Below are 19,930 nucleotides of genomic sequence, written 5' to 3'. Positions count from 1 at the left end.
TCGGAATTACTGTCCCTCACATAGGCTGCTATTAACACCACAACACACAAAGTTGAATTTGGAAAGATGCTGTGACTGGGAGGCATGGCGTTACAGTGTTTAGCATCGTATTACAGTTATTCACTATCCCTGATGAGAAATGGGCAGCGGTTTCAGTGACAATCCAGAGAGGGGACCCACTGTTGCAATGTGTTGGAGAGGCACTCTTGGTGTCATTGTGTCTGTGTGTGGGGTGGGGAGGGAGTGGATTGATTATGACTTAAGGTCAAGGCTGGTAGTGTCTGAGGGAACTCTGTGCAAAAATACATCATAGACAACCTGCAGTCCCATGTGTTAACTCCCATGCAACAGTATGTTGGTGCCATGTATTAACAGGACAAGGTTCATCCACATAAGTCACATTTCTCTATGAACTGTCCGCAAGATGTTGAGGTACTCCCATGTCCAGCAAGATCTCCAGATTTGCCCCTACAGAACATGTGTCAATCCAATTTGAATGTCAATTCTGTCCCAGTGCCAATACCCAGGATAAGTTACAACAGTTGTGGGCCAGGATACAACGATTTACAACACACTTCACAAATAAATCAGTGCCAGAGGAAGTGCAACATTTTACTGATAATTGGGCTCATACTGCCAAGTTCTTTATAAATTTCATTCAATAGTGTAATCACCAAAATAAATTCACATACCCTCTCAAATTTACTGATCTACTGGAACTAGTGTATTGACACTGTGATGTCATCTAAGATTCAAGTAATTCTGAGCATCGACCCAACAGTAATTTTACATGTAACTGCATGCAACAAAGATTCCAATACAGATCTTCACCTTATGCATATAATGCTCATACCAGCTGAGTTATGCAAGGATTATTCATTGTTCTTTATTCTTTAGCATATTTGTCTTATGTCTGATTTCAAATGAAGGCTCTCAGTGGCATCCGTCTGACACCTTATGATCCAGTCACAGAACAGACTGCTGCAGGTTGCCATCCTGTTAAGGCAACTGCAACTCAGCCAGAACCCATCCTGCCTGCGACATCAGCTGCACTATCTGCGGGTGCCACATCTACCAAATACAGCACTGTTGTGGCGGCACTAACTCACCTCCGCAATCCATGTGATACTGGCCTAACTTCGCAGTATCCATAAGGACGCCGCCCAGCATCTAGTCAATCAATGCAAGATTCAGGCTCAATGCTTAACATCATGTTCTGTGTATGTAGTTGTCAGAGCCATGCATGCCCGCTGGGACCTCAGATGTCACCAGGGCTGCATATAAACACTGCATATAGACTAGAATGGCTTCCTTCCTTTGCTCCGGTGTTTCTTGTATACACTGTTTAATTGCACCCATCTGCTTCTCTTGCTCCCTGTCAATATTTAACCCTCTTTTGTGTTTTTGTCACTGATCTCACTTGCCTATTTGCCTTGGCTACTTCTGCACAGGACTTGTGACCCCTGCAGCTTTGTCACTTATGGGGCTGACGTGGACCGCTAGACCAAGGCACCAGTCACTTGGCTAGGAAATTTTCTGTGCAAAGTCCTCAAGACTGTTTATCACACACAGCATCTCCTGCACACCACTGGGCTTCTTCTACGGCACCTCACGTCACAATACTCCCCCTGCCTAGGACTCATCTATGCTCCCTCAGAAGTTTGACAATATCTTGGATTCACGGCCCACATTCTGTGCTTCATGGAACCACCTCCTTCATGTTTCTGCTGTTCCAGATGTTTCTCTTCGGGCCACCTCCAGCCCCTCTTCCTCTCGCACACTTGCCTCCAGCACTGCCTCCTCCGATACTGCCCTGGCACCTCCTACCTCTGCGCAGCCAGCCAGATCGACATCCCTCTCTGACGGAAAATCTCTTGTACTTTCGGTACCCTCAGCACCCATCCACTCTGTGGACCCCATTCACCATCCTATGGAGGCATCACTCATCTCTTTTCTGCTTCTACCTAACCTGGCCTGTCACCTCCAGATGCATCTCCCACAGTTCTGTCTGTCGCTGATGGTTCGGTGCCCTCCTTCCCCTCCTGGACCATCTCTCTTATCAGTGTGAGTTGCGTCCATTTTCTGTTCTTGCATTCTTCTCCGACAGGCACTTCCAGGGTGCGCAACCGCTTTCTGTGGGACCCTGCCTGACGCCACCATGTCCTGGCCGCTACTCCCATACATCTTTCATCACAACAAAAAATGTCTTATCAAAAATATGTTCAGCCATCTAAATTTCCAATTTTCTTTCTTTTTGTTACCTGTTTTGGCATTGGACCACGCTCTCTTCAGGTTGCCCTGACTGACATGTAGGAAGAATCCCACCTCTTGCACAATCAAAACAGGAGCCAGCATACAATTACTGGTATCCGTAGATTTCTTTCTTCTATTGAATAAGGCAATCCCTTCATTCATCAATTGCAGACTGTTACACAAACATTCAAATCAAACGAGTCAAATACAAAAATCAGTTCATCACTGTCATTTCATGCAGCCTCTGACTTCCCTCCACCTTCCATTCTGCGGTCTTTGAAGTTTCGTCCCAAGGCCTGGTCACGCATTGTTCCATCGCCTTCAGTGGACTGGTGCCATTTCTCAATGAGAGCCCTTCATGTCTCTTCATTTTTCCAGGTCTACTCCTCACCTCATCCACCTTCCTGTCTGCATGGTGTCTGCCCTTCACTGGGCACACCCAATGCTGCTTGTGCCTTCTGGAAGCCCTTGGTCGAGGCCGATTTTCCTTCCCAGTATGGCTCAGCACCTGGGCTCTTCGTCATAATACAGCAGCAATGCGTCCACCAAACTCAAGGGGCATCTTGGTACAACTGTCACGCTCGGACCCAGCTGCTCCCATATCCTCTCAAGCCATTACCGTCTGACTGGCCGCACTGGCAGCCTCTCACCATAATGGCTACCACTGGTTTGAGCATCTATCTCCCACTGGCCGCCAGCACCCTGGTGCTGTTCTCCCGCCCAGCCTCCATCAGCACCACACAGCACACCTTGCAGCCACCATGTGGGGTGCCTGCCACACTGTTCCAGCACCACTGCACCCGACACTTCTTCTGAACCCAAACCCACCATATCACACACCAACAGCCCACATGCTGTCCTCCACTGTCGGTCCTTCGCTTAGGCTTCATGTGCCATCAGCTCCTGCCTCCTTTGTGCCTTCATCTTTTCGGTGTGATGGTGACATCACCCATCCTCTGTCATCCCTGCTGACTGCATCTTATTGCTTCCAAGCCCTTTGAATCATCACCATTTCTGCATATTGCCAACATTTCTTCAGGGTGTGGGGCATGCACTGGGTTTCTTCTCTAACAGACCCCTTTGTGATGCTCAATGTACTTTCTCCCAGATCTGCTCCTCACCGGACTGCAATTTTGGTCACCTCCTGTGTCCTCAAGAGCTTTCTCTTTCAAGCATAGTGCCAGGCTCTTCTCTTCAGGGCACTCTCTCCGAGTTTTTGGTTGGACTTCATCGCTGCTTCTGTTCTACAGTCCTTGCCTTGCCTCACCTGGTCACGACACCATCAGCAGCTCAGTTACTTCAAATCAGCCACTTTAAATCCACATCCAGCCATCCAAATTTAGGTTTTCCATGATTTTCCCAAATTGCTCAGGCACATGCTGGGAGGATTCCTTTGAAAGGGCATGGCCAATTTCCTTCCCTATCCTTGAAATAATGCAAGCTTATCATCTGTCCCTCATGACCTTGGTGTCAATGGAATGTTAACTCTAACCTTTCTTCCTTTATTTTTCAAAACTTTCTAAATATCTTTTTAACCATCCATAATTCACTGTTGTGTAATACTATACTACAGACATAACATTTAGCAATCTTTTCCTGAGTTCCATTGGAATTCTTCAAGATGTTAATAACTACATCACCTTTTCAAATGCTCTCTTCTCCATTGATATCCTTCTTATTTCTTCTGTAGAGCTTCCATTCCACATCATTAAACTTCCCGGGTACAGAAATGTTTTCATTTGTTCTACATTTTTTCTTTCTCCAAATATGTTACTGGAGCTTCCTTCTTACTTATTCGCATCATTTTTGTCTTTCCTGCACTTACCTTCATTCCATATTACACGGCCCTTCTTGCAAAACTCTTCCAATATTTGCTTTAGCTCCTCTTGTGAGTCTACCAGCGCTGAAAAATGATTCATCCGAAAGTTAATAATATTCTCAGTCTTTTTTATGTGTCCTTCGACAAGTCGGCACTGCTACTATTTGATGAGTTGTTACCTTTATCCTTCGAATTATTTACATTCCACCAGCGCTTTTCATTACCATATTTAAGTGGCATTTTTGTAGTACGTACATGCTGCTACAGTGTGAAAGAGATGTGGAGACTTTTTATGTCATATATTTGTTACCTTATTAATAGTCTATCTTACTATTCACATTTTCATAGTTCCCATCATACAGAAACTATTCTGTGTCTGCTAGGTCATGTCTTGCCACACACATCAAAAGATACTTCTGAAATTAATAATGGCATTAACCAGTGTATTTTTGCAATTTCTTTACTATCTGAGTATCACAAAAAAGCCTGTTTTATCTCGAGATATAGTTGAAAATACATTGACTCTTAGTTTAAGAGTCATTTTTATACTGTCATATTCAATATTCACACAGGTGTGCTTGCCACAGTGAATGTGCAGCATGCCAGAAAACAAAAGAATGGTAATTAAAAAACTACAAAATTGTGCATATGTCTTACATCAAGTATTTGAGTGCATCTGGTGGCATGCAGACCATGCAGTCCAACATCAAAGAAATTTGTAAAACAGTAACCAACTCATACAGACAACCAGGCTAGTCAGAGTGCAAATGGTAGCTCTTGCTCCAAAATATATTAGAGATTTTTATAATTAAAGTTTCTAAACTTAAACTCTAAATCTTATTACAGCAGTAGCAGCAACAGCAGCACAGAAATTTCCTTCCAATACAGTCCCTAAGGGCACCTTATCCTGCACTGTACACTAAATGCTTTTAAATGAAGTCTCATTTTTGTCACGACTCAGAAAATCCTCATAATATTCCTTAATATACCACATTCTCCTTCTGCTTTCCAGTCCAAGACACATACGTACACAATAATGATCTCCATTGGTTACAATATACCTGTACAATATTTTTTGATTAAGGATCTGTAGTTACAAGCCTGCCACTAAACACACCTCTAATTTTCAAATGACAATTTGGAGAAGTAGGTATTTTCAAGCTAGAAAACAAACACTTCAATGGTTCACAATGAAAGATGATGAAATTTCAGTATTAAACAGGCTTCAGTGTCAGGAGGAACACCATCACACAATGATGCTCCATGAAGAGTTATGTGAATATTTCAAACTAAGTATCTCTGCTGAACACTATAAAATGTTGACAGATACTGGGCAAATGCTCTCTGGGCAGCCGAATTGCACATTTATCGGTAGTCACACGATGTTAGTATTGCTGTGCCCTCCCTTATCAAATAGATACACATCAGCTCTTCTCTAAGCACCAAATATCAAATGAAAATGATTACTTCAGTCTTCTGACTGGTTTGATGCAACCTGCCATGCTACTTTATCATTGCTTTAATTTTTGCAATTTGCCTCAATGCTTTCCCCATACACTACATATACATTTCTATAGTCTGAAGTCAGTCACTGAATGAGGGACTTGGCTGCATGTCGCTTCTCATGCTTACAGAGAATCTTCATGTTAAGAAACTTTCAGATCAGTCTTTAAATGAAAAAAACCAGGTCAAGTCATACAATGTGCAGTCTGCAGTGCATGGACCTGACTTACCATTTACAAATTAGTTCTTGTCAAATGACAGACAGACAGAGACATAGTAGTATGCAATCACCCCTTGTACCGTGTTCAAATTTAACCATTATCTGCTTTATTTCTGGGAGACTGTGAATACCTGATACTGTAATAGTTTAGAGAGGATTACAGCAAGGGTTCATTCTGCCTGCAAAAGTTCACACTGAAAAGTGTCAATGTACAATGACAACATTATGAGAAGGGTACGTTGCTATTCGCCATATACATGAGATGACAGGCACAATAAAAAGACTGCTAAACATGTGACTTTTGGGTAAAAGGCCTTCTGCTAAAGTAGACAAACACACACACACACACACACACACACACGTATGTATGTATGTATGTAAAAGACCACTGTCTCTGACCACTGAGGCCTCAGGTCATGGGCGAGTGAGTTGTGCTTTTGTGTGTGTGTGTGTGTGTGTGTGTGTGTGTGTGTGTGTGTGTTTATTCGTTTAGGCCAATAGCTCATATGTTTAGTAGTCTTTTTGTTATGCCTGCTGCAACTCAGCGTCTCCTCTATATGGTGAGCAGCAATCTATTCTTTTCACAATACTGTCAATATTCTGTCCTGGATTTTGCATTGTTCTTCATACAACGAAATTTTCACAATATGTGACCAACATGTGTATCACACCACAAAAATTTCTTTCTGTCTTTTATAGTGTCTGGCACAGCTTGACACACAGTCGTGCAAGAAAGAGAATGTATGTAACAAATGTGGAGGTTCCATTACAAGCGGCCAACACTGGAAATACTGAATATCATGAAATTACACACAATCCTACAAGTCCGACTATGAAATACTCTCCATGCACACAACGTACATGGATACTGTGTGTGTGTGTGTGTGTGTGTGTGACAGAAGTAGCAGATAACAATACTCAAGGTTTACTGCACAGCACCCTGCAGGCAACCGTGCTGGCTGCCCCTTTGGAACAAAGAGATGAACTTGTCTATACCCGGGCCGCTGAAACATTTTACTTCAAGGTCACTCCCCGAGTGAGGAGCGCAAGGCGCTGTGCCTTCTGAACCAGTAACAGCACCACAAGAAAAGCCGGTTCTGGTGTCGATGCTCCCACATTGCCGGCTTCCGTGTAAACATTGTATGTTAGAGCGCAACTGCCTGCTTTTGTGTTGTGTTGTGTTACCACCTCGACTACAGTTTCTGTTTATTAAACAACATCACCAAAACGACACTGTTCACCAAGTGACAATCCATTGCACCATGGAGTGCCATTAAACAGTCAGTCTTTGGAATTGCTATGGAGGATGCATGAGTTTTATGAGCAAGAAAAAGAATTTGTTTCTGTTCATGAGCAGGTGTCGATTTCTGCCGATAAAGTGTCAAAGCATACCTCAGAAACTCTAGGACTCAGTCAAAAAACAGTTATAAGAAAAGGTGTGCTACTTCAAGATGTACAAGATACTGAAGTAAACTATGTGGAACATAGCCCCAGAGGGAAAAACAGTGTGTTTTTAAGTACTCGTGGAAAGAAAAAAATCAGCCTCGTCCAATTGCAGATACTGATTCTTTCCAAACTGATGCAATTTGTTGGCACATGTACAGATATTATAAAGGAAACAATACACCACAATAGCGAAGTTGCTAATTTCTTTAAAAGAAAGATAACTTTTCTCAGAAGGAAAACATCACTTAAGATGGATTAAAAAGTGTGGGTTCAGTTTTCAAAAGTTAGATGGGCAAAAGCTCTTACTTGAAAAAGCTCGTGCTGTTGCAGCTTGTAGCATTTTCTTACACAAAATTGTAGGAAAGGACATACACTCAGTCATATGGTTAGACACTGGAGAATCAGTTGATAAATACTGGACAGATGATACTTCAAATAGCAGCGGTCATCAGCCAACAGGAATAGGATACCAATTAATTGTGGCCCATGCAGGATCTTCAAACGGCTTGGCTGAAGGACTTTTAGTTTTTCAATCGAGAAAAACTGGTGACTATCATGAGGATATGAATCACTCACGGTTTCTACAGTGGTTTAAAAATTTGTTGCTCCAGTTTAGCGTTACAACAGTGTTTGTGATAGGCAATGCACCATATTATTCTGCAATTTTAGACGAAACTCCCACCACTAGTGGCCATAAAGAACGTGACAAAACTGTTGTTATATTTGCTCGTTAAACAAAATAAGCCTGTCACGTCTAAATACATTGTAGATGAAATTGCAAGCAAACAGGGTCATATGGTAATTAGGTTACTGCCTTATCACTGCCATTTTATTCCAATTGAATTGGTTTGGAGTAAAGCCAAGGCGTACATTAGAAGTAATAACAAGACTTTTACAATAACAGATGTAGAAAGACTGCTACGTGAAGGTCTTGCAACCGTACACACAACCTCATGGAGGAAGAAAGTAGACCATGTTGCTAAACTCATAAGAGAAGTGCAGCCTACAGACTGAATTATAAACAAAAACGAACAACTGATGATGACGACGATGATGATGGCGAAGACAACATTTTGGCACCAATTCTGATGATACTGCAGGAGAATCGGATGGAACTGCACCACTGACATCGTACATTGGTGAGTTTAAATGTATACAGAATTAATTCTTTCTCTCTGCAACTGAGTAGGCTATGTGTGCTTTGCTTTGTTTCTTTCTACGAGGGTGGATGGTGTGTTCTTCGGTATGCTTAGGTTTACATTATTCTATGACATTTTATATGCAACTATTCCGGTAACAATTTGGAACAACTTTTCATAGATACTGTAACTAGAGCATGTCAAAACGCTGCTCAGTCTCACTCGTTTCTCGCTGAGTAAGTGACTCATTATCGCTGGCACAGGTGTATGAGGTGGAGATGACTGACGTCATGCTACAAAACTGAGTTGAGACGAGGATTGTCGAATAGCACACGTGCCGGCCCGAGACTACGAAAGCGCGAGCTGGCCGAAAGACTCGCATTATCATAACGTAGTGGTAGGCGGTAAATTGTCACAGGACTAAACTCAGCATGAGTGGTTGCTGAACTGGGACCAGTGCAATGACTACCATCAGAAACGATGTTGTGTTGAAGAAACTTGCCGATGGGATGGACATTCTGATAAATGAAGTGGGAGTAAGGAGTGGCAGCAGTTCCAGTTGGGAAAAATTTAAGGTAAGCCCTTCAATTATTACTAAATAATTACAGAATAGAGCTCCCAAATTCGAGATTTGATGGTATTTGATTAATCGAATCGCTTCGTTTGTGTAGCATTTTTTAATGAATTATTGTGTCCGTAAACGAAAAGAAAAACTGGCTTCATGAAACATACATGAAGGTGTTTATTACGACTGTTTCAAGTGGTTGTTGAAAGAGATACACATCTTCCAGTTGGTTACGTTCAGTGCCAAAATGGAAATTGTGGAGCATTGCTTTCTTACAAAGGAAGCACAACCAGAATGAACAGACATAAATGTAAAGATAATCGACACTTGTCAAGCGTTGCAGCTGCCAGTGCTGATAAAATATCTATTAGGGACAAATGTGTTTTAATGTGTGCAACAGAACTCCGACCATTTAATATGGTAAGTGGTGAAGGATTCATAAGCTTGTCTTAAGAACTGATAAATACGGGAGCAAAATATGGACAAATCACTGCCCAAGGCGTGCTACTTTCCCCAAGGACTGTAGCACGACATATTAAGGAATTGACTGATCAAGTCAGGAGTGAACTTATTCCAGTAGTGAACGACGCAATTGTTAAAAACCAGTGTTTAATGACGTGCGATCTGTGGACAGACAATTACCGTAAGACCCATTACCTGGCTGTCACGTCTAGCTACATTGACGAATTGACGGACAAATGGAAACTAAAATACAGTATCAAATGTTTTTTATTCCAGTCTTTGATCACAATATCAAAACATATGAACATGGAGGGTCCAAATGATGAGTTCACAGGCCTTCTCTCATGGTGGAAAACAAATTCATGTGCCCTGTCGAAACTCAGCAAAGAGGTTTTCTGTATGCCTGCCAGTAGCGCCTCGAGTGAAAGAAATTTTAGTAAGGCAGGGATGGTACTTGACTCAGAAAAGAAATTGTCTAGATTCCAATCGCGTTAATGATATTCTCATCGTCCATAACAATAAGAGAACCAAATAAGCTAAATTTGAAGCACAGAAGCAAGGGGAACTGACAACTGGTTTTATGAGGTGTATACGTAATCAAATATAATATTGAGAAGTGATAAGTAATGACTGCACAATTATGCAGTGGATATTACATACTTCATACTAAGTAATGTAAATTGTTGTATAACTATGGTACTAACAGGAGAACAGACTCAACTGCAGTGCAATATCTTCAGAAATGGGACTGCTGAATTAAGGTTTCAGATTAATTTGCAAAACTATATTGTACATTATTCGTTTTGACTATGTACACTTTCTTTTAATTAAATGAACTTATTGTTGTGTACTACGGTCATTTACATAGCTTGAGTAGAAGAAAATTGGTTATGTATAACAGAATAATTTCAATGTACTGTTTAGCAGGTGGATCAAATCCTCAGCTGTTGCTTTAAATGGTTTTTCTTTTGGGTGCTATTCTACAACTGTCGGTACAACAGTCGTTTGGTTGGTCAGTTAGTTAGTTAAATGTTCGATAGATCATTTGAATAATTCTTTTATGGAAATGACGTGGAAAGAGCGTCTTTTTTTCTCTGGCTACCACATTTTCAATAGACATTCATCAATGGAACAGAAGGAGTTGTCCAGGAGAAGTGATTTTTAAGTTTGATTTAAAACTCACTCTGCTACCTGCCAGACATTTTAATTTTTAACTTTGATTTAAAATTTACTTTTCTACCTGCCAGACATTTTATGTTATTGAGCATGTGATCAAAGATGTTTGTTGCTGCATATTGAACTCCTTTCTGAGCCACTGACAGCTTTAATAATGTGATTCTTGAGTTTCTCCCGGCGTATTTGATAATCAAAATATCCACGGGTGTACTGCCAGTCTACAGTGTCCAACGGGCACAATATTTCGGCGATCATACATATCACCATCATCAGGTGAACTCACGGACTGAGCTCCTGTGAACATGCCGGTACGGAGGTCCGTACGCTATGGCTGCTCAGGGGGAACTGGGTTCGGTCACGGTGGCGGCCAATTTAAATACCCTCCGCCAACGGTGCACTCCCTCCGCCGTCCATGCCCCGCGCCACGGTCACGCGGTGGAATAGATTGCAACGGTATCTGGAATGACGTCGGTGTGATGGCTCTGTCCGCCGTGGTTGTCACAACTATACATTTGCTCGATTTACTCTTGATTAACCCAATCGCTGGTTCCCAAGCCTTGCTAAGATTATAGCCACAGTCACGGTTTATGAGGTCGTCATTGGTGCGAATTTCGATGGCCTCTCTAACAACACTGCCCCAGTATCTCGACGTCTGTACTAGAATCCTCGAGTGTTCATACTCCATAGCGTGATTTTCCGACAAACAATGTTCAGCGACCGCTGACTTGCTCGGATACATCAGTCGAGTGTGCCTCTGGTGTTAACGGCATCGATCCTCGATGGTACGCATCGTCTGACCAATATCCGACTTGCAACATTGACACAGAACCTGTACACCCCGGCCTTCCTCAAACCGAGGTCATCTTTGGCACTCCCCACCAGTACACGAGTTTTATTCGGAGGACAAAACACAGTTCCGACCCGGTGTTTCTTCAAAATGCGGGTGATTTTCCCCAAGAGTGCGCCTGTATACGGAATAAACGCAGTGCCTACCTCCTCCCTCGTGATTTCATCCATCTCCACAGGTTGTGCTGTAGTGGTTGGGCGGAGAGCACGTTGAATCTGCCACTCTGAGTACCCATTTTTTTGAAATACAGTTCTCAGATGTTCCAATTCCTGGGGTAGACTCTCTGCGTCAGAGATAGTGTGCACCCTATGTGCTAGAGTTTTAAGTACCCCATTCCTCTGTGAAGGGTGGTGTCAGTTGTCTGCGTGCAAATACAGATAAGTGTGCATTGTCTTCCGATACTCCCCATGACCTAGGGTGTCGTCAGCCCTTCTCTTGACCAAGAGTCAAGGAAAGGTAATTTACCTTCCGTTTCAGTCTCCGTAGTGAATTTGATGTTGGGATGATGACCTCTTAAACCGTGACTGTGGCTATAATCTTAGCAAGGCTTGGGAACCCGCGATTGGGTTAATCAAGAGTAAATCGAGCAAACGTATAGTTGTGACGACCATGGTGGACAGAGCCATCACACTGACGTCATCTCACACGCCATCGCAATCTGTTCCACCGCGTGACCATGGCGCAAGGCGCGGATGGTGGAGGGAGTGCGCCGCGGGCGGACGGTATTTAAATCGGCTGCCGCCGCAACCGAACTCAGTTTCCCCTGAGCAGCCATAGCGTACGGATCTCCATACCGGCACGTTCACAGGAGCTCAGTCCGTCAGTTCACCTGATGATGGCAACATCTATGATCACCGAAATATTGTGCCCGTTGGACACTGTAGACTGGCAGTACACCCGTGGATATTTTGATTAGCTTTAATAATGGCTAAGATCTTTTTCCCCTCTAGTGTTCTCCCTATGGACATCACTGTTCTTCCCAAACTGTGATGGGCTGTTTATGACGAATATCATTAGCAAATATATGTATTTTGACGGTGCAGTTAAAATGCTAACCTCCTTGAAGATTATTGTGCCTACATGATTTCCGTGAGTGAACATCGCATTTTATTTTTACTGCTCTCTTTTGTGCAATCAATACTTCTTTCTAAGAGATGAGTTACCTAAGAACATCATTCCATACCACATTTCTCTTTGTTGAGTTCAAGCATCATAATCTTCAGGTTCTTCCAGCTTTAGCAACAGGTGGATACGGCTTTTTGTAGTTTTTCTTATGCCTGTTGCTGTAATTTGTATATTTTCAGTCAGAAAACACAGCATATGAAAATAAAATTGCAAGGCGGTAATGGTTAACAAAAGGGTATCAAACAATAACAAACAGTAATTATGTACAGTGATTAATACATTAAGCACCTATAACCTGAAAAGTGGAACACCTCAAAAGGTGGTCGTTTCCTTCAAGCGTTCCAAATATGTAGCTACAGAGCCTGCGAAAGACTGTTCGTAAGTCCAAAGCACCTGCCTTCTCAAACATTCTACTTGTACAGCGTTGTTGCAAAAGTGAAATATTTTTTATAGAACTAGGGCCTACAACAAAATAAAAATAAAACACAAAAGTCACACAATTAGCTTTGATAGCAAACGTTACAAAATTAACTCTGAAACAGATAATATGTTAACAACCTGCCCTAGTTGATGGCAATCTTTAATGCTAACGGAGGCCAGAATAAATACAACGAACCGTATTAAGTCATCGAAGAGTGAAGAAACAGTGGGATAATAAATATGTAGCTAAATAAAGAGGAAGAAATAAACACAAGGATAAAGGCAATAAACTTCAAAACTAATTCCGCGAAAGGAAATCTTGTGTATGCACAGTTACACGCGAAATAGGAAACATTTGTAAAATGAGACGTCACTTTAAAAACAGCCGTAACTATAAAATGCACGCAGACGAAACTCAACATTAATATTTATGGTAGTCAGAAAAGTGGGTGGCAGGTTTTCCTTGCTACTGCAAGAAATGACTTCGTGTTAATGCTTAGCTTACATCCCACGATAATCATATCATCATGTAGAAAATAATTTACAGTCGTCATCTATCGCTTTGTCACAAGGTTTCTCGATTTCCCTTGCTGCCGTTACATACAGTTTCTGAGTAACCAGAACGCCACCACTGATAGCACTTTTACATGAAACTTTGGCAGCTTATAATATAATTACATAGACCAGATTTGTTCAAATGCCTCAGTTTTGATTTGTTCGACCGAAATCTGTCTTAAATCTCCCAAAATGCATTCACACATACCAGCACAACTGTGACATGTCACATGTGCATGTTCCTTACTACTGTACTTGTAAGTCGGATAGCCGTACACAGTATGACCCGCGTCGTGAACGGCCCCATGCGACCGGCGGCGCTGCAGGTGGCCAGCGGAGAGTGTCGGGTCGCCTCATTCTCAAGACAGCGCTCTCGGAACTCGATAATCTCGCAGGCAGCATTCTCACTGCTCAGTCCCACTTACGAGAACGAGCAGGAATACGGCAACAGCTCATGGCCTCTGTCACTCACTTCAGGAATTTTTATTTCTCGATTTCATATACTATCAAACGCTTTGTCTCGTCGTCATTCTCTCCACTGTTAGGAAAACGTACTTTGTTGTACTTATGTATAAACGTTGATTGTAGCTTATATTTACAAAATATACTTCAGAGCTGTGGGCATGTGTGGTGGCAGTTATTGCAACCTTGGAATCACAGTACAGCCAACTACACACGAGATGTCAAGTGACACTTTTCACCAGCCCGGGTATAATATGCAGGGCGAGAGTGTGCCTCCTGCGCATGGATCAACTTATCCTATGTGTGCTCTGTCACTGTTTTAAAATTGTACATATGGTGATTTTTCTCTCTCTCTCATCCTCCTATTGTGTTGAAAGAACTCACAATACCCTTTTTCCATTAATACTTGGAAAAACAGCAATACCAACAATACATGCTACTGAAATGAACTTTATACCACAAGTTATGTACATGACAACACACAAGCGATTTGGATTACATATGGTTTGTACCCAACTCCCAGAAGCATCAATGGTGATTGCTAGAGAACCATAACAAGCTGTCATCCAATTGTATCCTAGAAATGTTTGATGGGCAGCATGTCAGGTGAACATGTCAGACCAGTGTAGCAGTGTTACTAAACATTCTTTGAAGAAGGCTCATACGTGCCTCACGACAGACAGTGTGGGCACTTTCCTGCCAAAATACGGCATGTAGAGTTGTTAGAAGGCTCAGGACACTAGCCTGTAATACCTCCCTGGTATTCTGGTTGCTGCTCAGGATTGCCTTCAATGCATTCAAGCTGAAATTATATGCTGTAACCAATGGTGCTCCACTCAATCAGGCTTCACACTTGTCTTTTATGCTGCCCAGTATTAACAATGCAAGACTGTGATCACTGCAGAAAGACAGGAATCTGCCAAAAGCATTAAATTTTGATACACAGTAGATGGTGGGTTTGGAGAGTGGAAGCTGATGCAATGACATACATGCCACATATCTGGCCCACAGAATACCACATCTAATTGTCAATACAGCTGGTCTCACACCTATGGTAGTCCCCCACAGTATTGAGACAACACGACGATTAGTTTTAAAGTCTATTATGGTCATACATATGATGTGGCAATCTCCCATATTATGGGCATACGGAATGGTCCAGAATCCACTCATCATTGAGAGCAATCTTCTTCCATCCAATGGTACCCCACACCCTTAAGTGTCATAGTAATATATCCTGCATGAGCTGAAATGTTATAACAAATCCATTTCCAAGAGATCAACTGTTCTGTCCTATATGGTCACACATGATGGTACTGTAGACTCTGATGGCAATGAGCCATACTGGGAAAGAGAACTATTGGGCCTTTGTGTGCACAATCCCTCAGATATCACTTACTTCCCTCAGATATCACTTACTTCTGGTGCGCTAATCAGTTAAAGTGGAGACTGCAATATTGTGTGTCTACTTTGACCAGTAAGTAATAAGCACAGCCGCTACATAATAAATATGGTGACTACAAAATCATGTTTTGAACCATAAATTAAACAGCTGTGATTATCACAATTTTTACATTAAAAAAACAATATCATGAGTTACAACTATGATACTCAACCAAATGTTAATAAAATACAGAAAAGTGGAAAGAAAATAGAGTATTGTAGAAAAAATGGAGCTATAGCTGGAGGGGAGATGAGTACATTCGGTACAAAATAAAAATAAAATCTAGGATTTTGGAATGAAATCAAAACGAGTGTTGTAAAATAAACTTTAGCCCAAATGGAGACTGCAACAGAACATTAGAAATATATGTCTCAAATAGGAGTAATTTGAAGTGGTAACAGAAAAACAAAAGCTGTTTATCAAAAATGAAGCAAATTGGGTAACGTAAAAAAAGCTTAGCAAATGATACATAGTATGAACTGAAAAACATTAGATTTATCATAAAGAAATAAAAGTTGGTATCGCAAATTAACTTTAGTTTGATCTTAATTATGTTGCCTTATTAACTGGTCATGAGCACGTTCAGTGCCACACAATGCATTTAAAATTATTTTCTACAAAATTATACTTTTTCAGGGAATTATTGGTCATTTTTGAATCTCATATTCCCTCTGTTAATTTCAGAATAGTAAAATGCATTCCCAGAATACCTTTAAGAACTTCTGCTATCATTCAAAATATCAGCAGAGTTGAAAGCAGTACTCGACTACACGGTCGCCTCCATATTTTGTAATAAAAGCACTGAGATCTTGAAGAAAAAAAAAAAAAAAATCTTAGAATTACCAACAAACAAAACTGGTACTTTGTTTCTCATATACAACCAAGATTACAAAAATGATATGTTTGAAAACTAGACGCCACTGCTGCAGCCACCATCTGAGATTGGATTCATTCAGGCCATTCTTTCTGGGTGACGCAGTTTCCACAAATTCAGTGTATCATACAATGTCAATGTCTAGCCACTTCTGAAGTGTGCCAAAGTGAAGAAAATCCAAGTGATTTGTATGCCAATTCACTTTCCATCCAATTACGAAGGAGGGTTGGGGTGGTAGACTTATATTCTCACCAGTCAGCTGGATGATATTTATGGCTTTCTTAACTTGCACATTAAAATACATAATTCTGTAACAAGTCACAGAGAGTTATGTAATGGTATAGCACTCTATCTCAATTTACATGTAAGCAATCCTAGCCTAAAAAATTCTTACGATGTTGCTTTAACGAACACACTTTTCTCTGTGTCAGAGCTCAACTCACGAGTACATAAACAATTAGGTTCCTAGTACAGTATGCCGGTGAAGCTCCCTCGGTAGGTGTATGACCAGTGCCAATCTTACTATCTTTCTGCCACACCTGCTGAGGACGAGGCTGTGCTTGCTGCTGTTGCTGCTGTGCTTGCTGCTGCTGCTGCTGCTGCTGCTGAAGCAGCTGGCGGTGTTGTTGCACCCAGCGTAATTGCTGCTGAGGTGACAACCCGTGAGGCACTTTCACCAACTGCTGCTGTGGCTGCGGTTGTTGCTGTGGGACAGCTTGCTGTGGTTGCTGCACCACCTGCTGCTGCATAACAGGTGCCGGAGTGCCAGGAGGGGCAGCCCTCGCTAGCTGTTGTTGCTGCTGCTGTTGCTGTTACATAAACAGAGCACACCACTAAAGTGAAGGCAAGAAGTGTCATCATTAAGTACTTATGGCTGATGCTAATATTGGTGAGACAACATATTCAACAGAAACTGTAACCCCAGTTATCAGTAAAGTGCCTTTGACATATATGGTTCCAATAAAATGATTTATTTCATTAAGCAAGCAACAAATTAAATTAATATCACAAAAAAGGAAATAAGAAGACAACCATTCAGTATTTAGAAGATGTGTTGATACATACATTGAAACAAAGAATGGACATTAGGACTCAGTTTCTGAACTTGCATCCTTTCTCGAAGTACATAAATACATACAACATGCACACACACATACCCCAATGCTGTTGTCCACCTGATTTAAATTGCAGGCATGGGAGAGAGTAGTGCTGTGGTGTGTGTGTGTGTGTGTGTGGTCTTTTTATATGTATCTATTGGCAATACTGACACTTATCCTGAATACATGTACTGGCCAGCAATTCTGTGTAATGATCAGAGGAAAACTGCTCCAATCAGAGGATAAAAAGGGCAAATATGCTATTGTTTATTAAAAAGACAGACTGAAAAGTGGGAAACCAGCTGCCTCATTCAACCTTCCTCAGCACCCTTACAAATTTTCCCAAAAATGTTTGGCATACTAACATATTCATACACACAACTCAACTCTTATTCCCACAAGCTCCCATAATTGTAACTCGCTTACACCCATTAGTCCATCGCTGTCAGGGTGCCCTGCCTCCACAGCCATCGTCTCCTTCATTCTGTCCTACAAGGTCTCCTCTCACAGTCACTGTCTCCCTCTTGCTCTATCTTAGTGCTACCACCTTCATTCCTTCCCAATGCTTCTGTCTGCCCCCCCCCCCTCTCTCTCTTCCGTCCCCCATCCTCACTGTCACTGTCCTAGAATCTGTCTGTCATTATCACTGGTTCTCACCCAGGTCCACTTTCTCCTCCTCTTTATTCCTCTTCACTGGCACTGGCTCTGACCCCTGCAATTTTTTCCTAGCAGTGTTCTGTCACTGTCAATTAAGCTCCACTGCCACTATTCCCCTATCTTTCCCTCACACTGCTATTGTCTCATGCACTATTTCTACACCATAACCACTGTCTCCTATCTTTCAGTCTCTGTTACTTTTCCATCTCTTTCCTACTGCCACCGTCGCCTCTTATCTGAATACAAAAAACTGTGAATATGTTTGCAATATTTAAGAAGAAGGTAGAATGAGGTAGCTGACCTTTCAGTCAGAATGTTTTAATAAACAGGAGCTTACTCACCTTTATTGTGCTCCCACCGAAGCATTTTCCTGCTGGTACCCTTCCTTTTTTTTCTATTGCTATTCTGTATCAATCCCCCATTAGAATTAAATTTTCAGCTCTCTTAAAGACCCGAATAATCCCTTTTATCTCAGAATGGCGTTTATATAAATTCATCCAAATTCATATTTTCCTATTCAATATAAGAACTACTCCTGCAGTACCCATACTTGATATTGTTTTGATAAACCTATGCTCATCTGACCGAAAGATCTATTCTCCTTGGCACCGCACTTCAATAATTCCCACTTTATCTAACTTCGACCAACCCATTTCTCTTTTTAAATTTCAATTCTACCACCCCAATTACGTGATCCTAATCATTCGGCCATCTGACCCATACAACACCAGGTTCATTTTTCCGGATAAAAACATCCTCCTGAGCAGTCTCCACCTGTAGATCTGATTGGGACAATACTATTCCTCCACAGCACTTTACACAAAAGGATGCCATCACATAAAGTCATACAATAGAGCTGCACGTCAACACAAAATATAATGGCTACAGTTTCCCCTTGTTTTCAGCCATTTGCGGTACAAATAAAACAAGACCATACTGGTTAATGTCACAAGACTTGGTCAGTCAATCATTTAGACTGTTGCCTTTTTTCAACTACTGGAAAGATTGCTTCCTATCTTCAAGAATCACGTTAGTCTGGCATCTCAACAAATACCCATCATATGTGGTTGAACAATGTACAGCTAACTGTATTATTGAGGCACAAAAGTTACCCTACTGCAACGGAGTCCATGGTTCATGGCGGACTGTTGGTCAATTACACAAGACTAATCCACTGAAGTATTAATGTACATGCACATGTTGTGACTTTGATGCTAAAGTCTCAGTCCACCCACACCCAGAACAGTTTCCTTCTTCCATGTATGCCCTCACATAATTTGCAGTGTACATTAAACAATACTATGGAATAGTGTGTGCCCTGTTCTTCAACAGTGCCATCACACCATTCAGGATGTAATAATTAATCCTTAAAAGCAACTGGATGTTATCAAGGATGTGCATGGGACAGAAGGGGTGGGGGCTGTACATCACAAGCCAGAAGGTTCAGCTGCAGAGTGGGCATGTGTGTGTCTAATTTAATAACAACATATAAATAATCACACATACATGCATTTTTGCAATAAAACCTATAAATAACAAAGTGCTGTAGAAAATTAACAGTGAAATATCAGTACAATACTTCAAGCAACTTTTAAGATTTGAAAACATGCACCATCAATGCATATCCCACATTATAATATTTTAATTCTTATGAAGTACATAGCAAGCAACGTTAATACATAAAATGTAACTATACAAATAAGGTGCAAAGCACATAGAGCTGGCAACCAAATTTCAGTGCTGTAAATTGCAAAAATGTGAAAATTTGCATGCATATGAGTCAGTTTAAGTTCTTTTCAAATAACACAGAAAAAATATTTTGATGTAGATGACAGGAAGTTGTAGTAAATTAACGACCTAACCTAA

General features: G+C 41.4%; 1 protein-coding gene across 5 annotated transcripts in view; it reads right to left on the bottom strand.

The window, feature by feature from the left end:
• LOC126100576 (PAX-interacting protein 1) overlaps positions 1 to 19,930 on the bottom strand; it is a 176,914-nt gene that overhangs the window by 125,045 nt on the left and 31,939 nt on the right. For all 5 annotated transcript variants that reach the window (XM_049911194.1, XM_049911196.1, XM_049911197.1 and 2 more), the window contains one exon: positions 16,850 to 17,119. In XM_049911194.1, coding sequence (XP_049767151.1) covers positions 16,850 to 17,119 — 270 coding nt within the window. The remainder of the gene's footprint in view (positions 1 to 16,849; positions 17,120 to 19,930) is intronic.

Source organism: Schistocerca cancellata, chromosome 9, assembly GCF_023864275.1.
Source record: "Schistocerca cancellata isolate TAMUIC-IGC-003103 chromosome 9, iqSchCanc2.1, whole genome shotgun sequence".
NCBI lineage: Eukaryota > Metazoa > Arthropoda > Insecta > Orthoptera > Acrididae > Schistocerca > Schistocerca cancellata.
The sequence above is the reverse complement of the archived record's forward strand: the minus strand, read 5'-3'. Positions and strand labels throughout refer to the sequence as shown.